This window comes from Myotis davidii, unplaced genomic scaffold (genome assembly GCF_000327345.1).
Source record: "Myotis davidii unplaced genomic scaffold, ASM32734v1 scaffold3064, whole genome shotgun sequence".
Classification (NCBI taxonomy): Eukaryota; Metazoa; Chordata; class Mammalia; order Chiroptera; family Vespertilionidae; genus Myotis; species Myotis davidii.
This window is the reverse complement of record NW_006294675.1, coordinates 50,604-58,286: the sequence shown is the minus strand read 5'-3', so window position 1 is coordinate 58,286 and position 7,683 is coordinate 50,604. Positions and strand designations below refer to the sequence as shown.

Here is a 7,683-nt window from a genome sequence, read left to right as displayed (position 1 = left end):
GTGATTTATATTTTTTGTTTCACTTGGTATTTCTCATTGTGCTTCCCATCCCACACACCTTGGGAGAACACCCTATTTCCTGGCTACTCGCTCCTTTACTTACCGTTGCTGGAATTTTCTCCTTAGAGGCACCATGAACTTCATTTGTGGCTGGAGGCAACTTGACCGTTAACTTAAATGTTTCTTTTCCTGGACATACTAACTCATGGTTCCCTCTCTCCAGAACGTTCTGCCGAACTGAAACATCAAAAAAGAAGAAGAAGAAGGAGAACCATCAAGCAATCTTTATTCACAAAATTATTCCTATTTCCAAAGCCTTTGTCATCATCAATCAATTACTCAGTTATTTCCCCAAGAGAGACCTTACGTGGGAAAAAAAAAAGGAAAAGTTTATCAAGCAGACATGGATATGAATTCTATCTTTAAACTTATTTTTTTAACCTTAAGTATTTCCAGAGCCTCAGTCTTCTTGCATAATAAGCAATTAATAAAGATTGTATTATATGGGTGTTATGTGGATTCAACTGAAGAAGCATAAAGAATGTAGTATAGTACCGGATGCTCAGTGGGCACTCAGAAAGGGAAAAATATTTATTGTACAGTAAATGAAATAATTAAAGCATCCATCACAGTGAGCTCGCGAACATTGGGTGCTGGGACATGGCATGATAAAAGCCATGTTTTAGGAAGGTGACTCGGGTAACCAGGAGCAGAATGGCCAGGAGCCTAGTTAAAAAGTTTTTCAATCAATGCTGTTAACTTGTGAAGATAAAAGCCTCCCATCTGATAGTAAAAGGAAAAGGAAAAAATGGATGGAGAGATTTAAAAACAAAATCACACATCAGGCAGCTGGGCTGTAATGAAAAAGACTGAACAGTGAACATAAGCATTCAAAAAACCTGGATTAAAATTCCCACTCTAGATGAGTGACATTGAGAAACTATCTTCACGTCTCTTAAATCTGTTTTCTCATTCAAACCAGTGGTCTGTGAATGAATTTTGTAACACACACAGGAGGTATGCAAATGTAAGTTAGAATTATAAGAGGCAGGCAGAGAAAGAAAGGCAAAGTTGGTGTATCACAGACTATGGCACACAGGGAGTGAGTTTCGATGAGGAGATGTGGTCGACATAGTCAGATGGTACAAAAACGTTGGGCTGAAGGGGAAACTTTGAGAGTTCCCTGCTGTTCACTGTTGTAGCCCTGCCATGAATGTTGGGTTACCATGTTGCATTCTGATATGGTTGGCCTGATGAGGCCAAGGATACAGATAGGAATCTTTCAAAAAGAGTAGCTTAAATAGCTTTCCCACCTCAACCATCCATGGAAGGGTAGGATGCCAATAGAATGAAACAGACCCCCAGAAATAATATAAGACTCAAATTTCACTCTTGATGGGAGGAAAGATGTCTTCACAGAGACTCCTAAGGGGCTGCCCTAAGATTGAGTAAGGGATGCATAAGAACCCGGTGCCAGAGAGGAAGCTAAGTTTTGTACGTCAGGCTGTCCATGGACTTCTGTGATACCTCCCTTTTATTATTCCTTAGACTTTGGTAGAGTCCTGTCCAGACATTTGGGTTTTTTTTATTTTTTATTGATATCAGAGACGAAGGGAGAGGGACAGAGAAAGATAGAAACATCAATGATAAGAGAGAATCATTGATCGGCTACCTACTGCATGCTTCCTAATGTGGATGGAGCTCGAAACCTGGGCATGTGCCCTTGACGGGAATCGATGAAACCTGTGACTGGCTAGGGCCACACATTTAAATGTGCCAGCCTGGCCCTGGCCTGTGTTGCTCAATGGTAAGAGTGTCAACCCTCCCATGTAAGGGCCAGGAGTTTGATTCTTGGTCAAGGGCACATACCTGGGTTTCAGGTTCCATCCCCTGGTCCCAATCAGGGCGAGTGCAGAAGGAAACCAATTGATGTGTCTCTCTCACATCAGTGTTTCTTTTTCTCTCTCTCTCCCTTTTCCCCCTATACCTTCCAATTAATGGAAAAAATATCCTTGGGTGAGAATAAACTAAACCAATTAAATTATAAAATAAAAATGTCAGCCTGGCTCGGCTGGTGTGCTCAGTGGTTGAGCTTTGACCTATGAACCAAGAGGTCACAGTTTGATTCCCGGTCAGGGCACATGACTGGGCTTTGGTCTCTATCCCACATAGGAGGCATGCAAGAGGCAGCCAAACAATGATTCTCCCTCATCATATATTTCTTTAATGATTCTCCCTCATCATTAATATTTCTTTCTCTCCCTCCTTTCCTCTATGAAATCAATTAAAAATAATTTAAAAATAAATAAATGTGCCATCCTGTTCTGTGTGCAATATGCATGGGCATCACTACTTCAAGAGGACAGAGGGTGGCAAGATCAGTAAGTGCGCCCCAACAAGGAAAACCTGAATCTTGGAGGAATGAGGCTGAATCTCTGATGTCCAGCCACCCTGACCTATGTCCTTTCTGCACTAATCTCAAACCATCCACACTTACTTTTATTAATGGGTTTCCTTACCCCAAAGAGACTGACAATAATCAGGAGCCAAATTATGACCAGAGAGGATGATCACATCCAAAAATTCTCCGAATCAATTTACACTCAACTTTTCAGAAATTCAATGAACTATATAAAAGTAAGATGCAGCTTCTCAATAGTTCAGGTTGTTCTACAGTAATTTCCACAGAGAAATGCTGGTGGGCTCAGCCTGATTATGTGAGTTCTATCACTAAAGGCATGTTTCACGACAAGACTGCACCTGCTGAGGCCACTTCCTGGTGTGGAGGGGATGGGTCTCCCTGTAAAGACAAGATTTCCTGCCCTAGGACTGCCAGGGCTGGTTATTCATTGTTAGCAAATTGCCTGGCAACTTGAGGCTGAGAAAGCTGCTTCTGATAGGAAACCGAAACTGACTGGGACTTTCCATTCCCCAGGATCTTTGACCATAAAAGGTCATCAGTTGCAGGGATTATGAGATGTCTGTGCTGGGGGTTACACAAAGGGGCCATAGGAGCAGCCTGGGGGTGGAGGTAAGGGGTCGTGGGCTAGAACAGGTGAAGGAAGAATCCTGGCAGGAGACTGAAATAGGCTCTAATTTGAGGGCTAGAACAGAATGATGATATCATCACAGAATCATATTTTGCACTGGTTGTATTTCTATGCTGTGTGTATTTCCTATAATGGTCTCCCATTTTGTTCATCCAGGGACATCAACAACCAGCATTCTCAAACTTTAGTGCCTCAGAGTCACCGAAGGTGCTTGTTCAAAGTGCTGATGCCCTCACCCACCCACACTCAGGGTTCCTGAGTCTCTAGGACAGAGCTGGGCTGTGTCTGTTTAAGCTGCTGAGGGTTAATGAGATGCTAAAGAAGAAAGAATCGTTGCCAAGTGCCAGAATCTTGGTGATGCTAACAGTTGGAATCAAAGTGGTAACATTCCTTGAGAAAATGACTTATATCATACAGCTGACCTTCTGTGCATTCCTTGGTGAAATTAATCCTTGGAAAACTGTGTACCTGTTTCCATAAAGCTCTGGGACCAGCAGGTCTCCTGTCTCCTGCCCCCTGCCCGCCTCACTTCTTTCACACTCCTCTGTGTACCCTTTCCTCTCTGGGTTAAATCTTTCCATCCTGGATCCTTGCTTAAAGCTTTCCAATTGCTCTCATGGCCTTGTAAGCCTCCTTGCCTCTCCTCTGGCCCAAACGCTTCTCAAATCCAGGGAAGGAAAGTGGGATTAGGAGTTGTTCACATCCTCTCCTGTGAGATTCCAATGGGAAAAGTGTGTGCTCCGGGAGTGTCTGGTCACATGCTTCCCCCTAAATGACCTGGTGACTGTCTTAAGCAAGCAGATGTTTGATATTCGTCCTCCCCCTTTCTTTTTTTGTGTGGTTTTTTTGTTGTTGTTGTTATTGTTGTTAATCCTCACCAGAAGGTATTTATTCCATTGATTTTTAGAGAGTGGAAAGGAGGGAGAGAGGGAGAGAGAGAGAGAGAGAGAGAGAGAGAGAGAGAGAGAGAACAAAACTTCGATGTGAGAGAGACACATCAGCACGGGATTGAACCTGCAACCCTTCAGTGCACTGGCCAATGCTCTAACCACTGAACCCACTAGCCAGGGCCTCCCTTTTCTTCAACAGCAAAAGCAAGCGGGAGGAGAGAACTCAGCTGCTCAATTGCCAGTGAGGGAGGAACTTCCCCCTCAAAAGCTCAAAACTCTCAACCTCCTTCAACCCAGTCTGAGGACCAGCCTGAAACCAAGGGACAGGTACCAGCGAACCAACAAAGACAGTGGTGATCAGGAGCAAGCTTTCATCTCCCTGCAATAACTCTATTTCACCCAGGCAATGTGATTTTAAGCAGGTCTCTGCCACTCCCCAGGTGACCCCAGAAGCACTGAGAAGCTCCATGACCCATGGGGAAATCTCCCATTGCTTAGCCCAGTGGTCAGCAAACCACAGGCTCGCAAGCCACATGCAGCTCTTTGGCCCCTTGAGTGTGGCTCTTCCACAAAATACCACGTGCAGGCGCGAACGTTCAGTGAGATTGAAACTTTGTGGCCCATGCGCAGAAGTTGGTTTTTGGCCTGGGCGAGTCTATTTTGAAGAAGTGGAGTTAGAAGAAGTGGGGGGTGTCAGTCAGAAGGGTGATGGGAGACTCAGCGCTGGCAGCGCTGGCGGGGCACCGGATACATAGCGTGGGGGAGGCGTGAAATTCATGCAGGAGGTGAGTGAGCCAGGCAGTCAGCAGTCTCGTTTGCAGTGGTTAGTGCTAGTTGCATAAATGAAAACCTAGAAGCCACCTTTTAAAGAGTTCAATCTGATTGAGGTATGTTTGCTGAGGTCGACCCCTTCCAACTCTCCCACCCACACTCGCCTTGTATACTTTTTTCATTAGATAAAAGATGAGTGTGGATGGGAGAGTTGGAAGGGGTCGACCTCAGCGAACATACCTCGATCAGATTGAGGACGTTTTTAGCAAAAGCCAGCTTAGGAGTACCCTAATTAAGTTAATAACAATGTACCTACCCATATAGTTTAAAAAATGTGGCGCTCAAAAGAAATTTCAATCGTTGTACTGTTGATATTTGGCTCTGTTGACTAATGAGTTTGCCGACCACTGGCTTAGACCCTTCCCACTCCCCCCTAAAAATTAACAGAAGGAAGAAGGGCTCTTCCTCTTCCGCCCTCTCAAATGGAGCACTGCCCATTCCCATAGAATCAGTTACCAAATCCACAACAGCACACAAATATGTCTCTTCCAGCCCCACAATGACTTTCATTGTTTAAGGACTCACTTGTCCTCACTCAGAATAACTGCACGGATCTCTTCAAAGGTCTGATTTTCATGGTCTCTCCCAACAGAAACAAATGTGCCTATTTTCAACCAAATTTATCTCCCTAACGTATATTTGGACTTTTATCCCTGGAAACTTTCTCTTCCCTTAAAATCGTGCTCCCATAAACCTTGAGAGTTCTAGAAGCTGCCTCAATAAACCTTGAGAGTTCTAGAACTGCTGCCTCAATTGGCAAAGTCCAAAAGCGCAAGAGATGCAACTCTGCCATTAGCACTCTGTGTATTAATACATTAATGCACAATTAGCCTTGTAAAATGAGGCGAGTACCCAGGCTCTCAGCGCCTTTCTGTTCTCCCTGGCGCGGTTCTGCCCCCACCCGCCACCTCCTGGCAGAGGCAGCACCTCTGAGTTCCTAGAAGGGCGGGGTAGAGGAACGCAGCGACCCCGCGCATTTCTGGTCCATTCTGCAACCCGCCCACCGCCAACTGCTGCTGCTGGAGCGGGTCCCTCTGCGCGCCCCAGTCCAAGTGTCCCCACAGGGAGAGCCCATGGTCTCCTCTCACCCCCGCCCCGGCGCCCCTCACCGTCAAGCGGGTGGAAGAGCACTAGGAAGCGGGCCGGGCTGCCTGGTTCCTGTCGGACCACACACTCCCCGCCTCCCGATCTCTTCCGGCTCTGGAAGTACAACTGCAGCTTGGTGATCAAGCTCTTCGGGGGATCGGGACCCCAGGACCCCTCGACCAGCAGCGGGAAGTAGCCAGGCGCAGCCATCCTCAGCCCTGTTCAGGGCGAGACTGCTAGTCCTACCCCAGCTCAAGCAGTTAGTTAACTTTGCCTCTTTCGCTTTCGTTTGGGGGTCAGGGAGGGAACTCCTCCCTGCTCTTAGGTAACTGCCTTTGGCTGTAAACAGCAACCTCAGATTTGATGAGTGACCCCCCTCAGAATTTTCACTTTCATCTGGGCCCCAGGGCAAGGCCATCCAGGTATTTGGATGAACACGGTCCCTAAACCCAGGGCTCATCTGCCACACACACAAGCCACAAGGGCAATCAGCAGCTTTGTGTCACAAGATTTCCTGCAGCTTTATTTTTTGCCTCAATGACATTTGACAAGGAAGCAAAATGGCTCATCAAACTGTGGATCTTTAGAACATCTGGGGTCCATTTGGGAACTTCTTCCAACAATTAATGAGCTGTGAGAATTTTACCTCCTTTTCCTTCCTTTGCAGTTTGTTCCTGGATCTGATAATATTGTTTGTCTAGAAACGGGGGGTGGGAAGGGAGGACAGTACATTCACAGGTTTTTTACATAATATTTACAAGGTGCCATGCTCTTGGGATGGATTTAACAGAAGTTCCTGCCCTCTCTGAGCTCAGGAAGCTGTGGGACAGAGGAGTTAGGACACAGCCGATTGAGTTCTCTTGGAAGGAATACAGAGGTGTTCACAGAATGGAACAAATTAGGAAGAGCTCAGGAAGGGCTTATGGGAGGGGAGTTGTAACCTGAGGCCTAAGGATGACAGGGATAACCTTGGAGGTGTGAGAAGAGGGCATGCCATTGTGCTGTAAGTGTACAGAACCACTGGCTGTTGTGTGGCAGCTAGAGAAGAGGCAGGGAGACCTCTAAGCGACTACTGTGTTGTCCAAGGTGAGAGATGGGAGTGGCTGAGACCAGGGTGCTGGCAGAGGAGGACCTTCTGAGAAAAGATAGGATTCCAAATCCATACTGAAGGCACAGCTGCAGGACTGGATGAAGGATTAGGGCAGTGAGAGAAGATGCTCACGATGACAGATGGCGTGAGCAACCGGTGTGCACAAGAATTTTTAAAACATGCAATATCTGACTATTTAGTCAGGGACATCAACCTCTCTTCCCTTAGATTGTCAAATAAAAATATGACAACAGCCAACACAACAATAGCCGTCTGGTGTGAATGAATCAAAACTATACCTATTTTTTTTGTCAGATTGGCAAAAAATATAATATTTTATTTGTGTGCCACAGAATTTTAGTAATTGGTTTATGTGTGCCATGAGATGAAAATAGTTGAAGGGGTTATAAGATCAGGCAGTTGTTGTTATGTTTGTTTTCTGGTTTTTAAAATCTTTTTAACATGGAAGAGTCTTAGGCATGTTTAAATATTGGTAGAAAGAAGTGAAGGAAGGTTGAAGATAAAGGTTGTGGGAGAAGATGGGGTGGAATCCTGGAGGCAGTAGTAACCTGAGGAAGGGGCCACTTTTCCCATGCACCAGGAACAGGTGGAGATGGAGTAGAGAAGTGGGGAATTCTGAATGGCTGTTGATGGAAGGTATGGAAGTCCTTCCCTGGTGGATTCAGTTTCTTCTGTGAAGGAGGTAGTGACGTCTCTCAGATTCTGCCAAAATTAG

General features: G+C 45.7%; 1 protein-coding gene across 1 annotated transcript in view; it reads right to left on the bottom strand.

The window, feature by feature from the left end:
- The window catches only part of PARP14 (poly(ADP-ribose) polymerase family member 14), a 7,985-nt gene extending 1,871 nt beyond the window's left edge, over positions 1–6,114 (bottom strand). Inside the window, exons 1-2 of the mRNA XM_015567394.1 lie at positions 5,881–6,114; positions 104–237 (exon numbers count right to left, since the gene is read on the bottom strand). Coding sequence (XP_015422880.1) covers positions 104–237; positions 5,881–6,067 — 321 coding nt within the window. The 5' untranslated portion in view covers positions 6,068–6,114. The remainder of the gene's footprint in view (positions 1–103; positions 238–5,880) is intronic.
- Between the last annotated feature and the right edge of the window lie 1,569 nt (positions 6,115–7,683).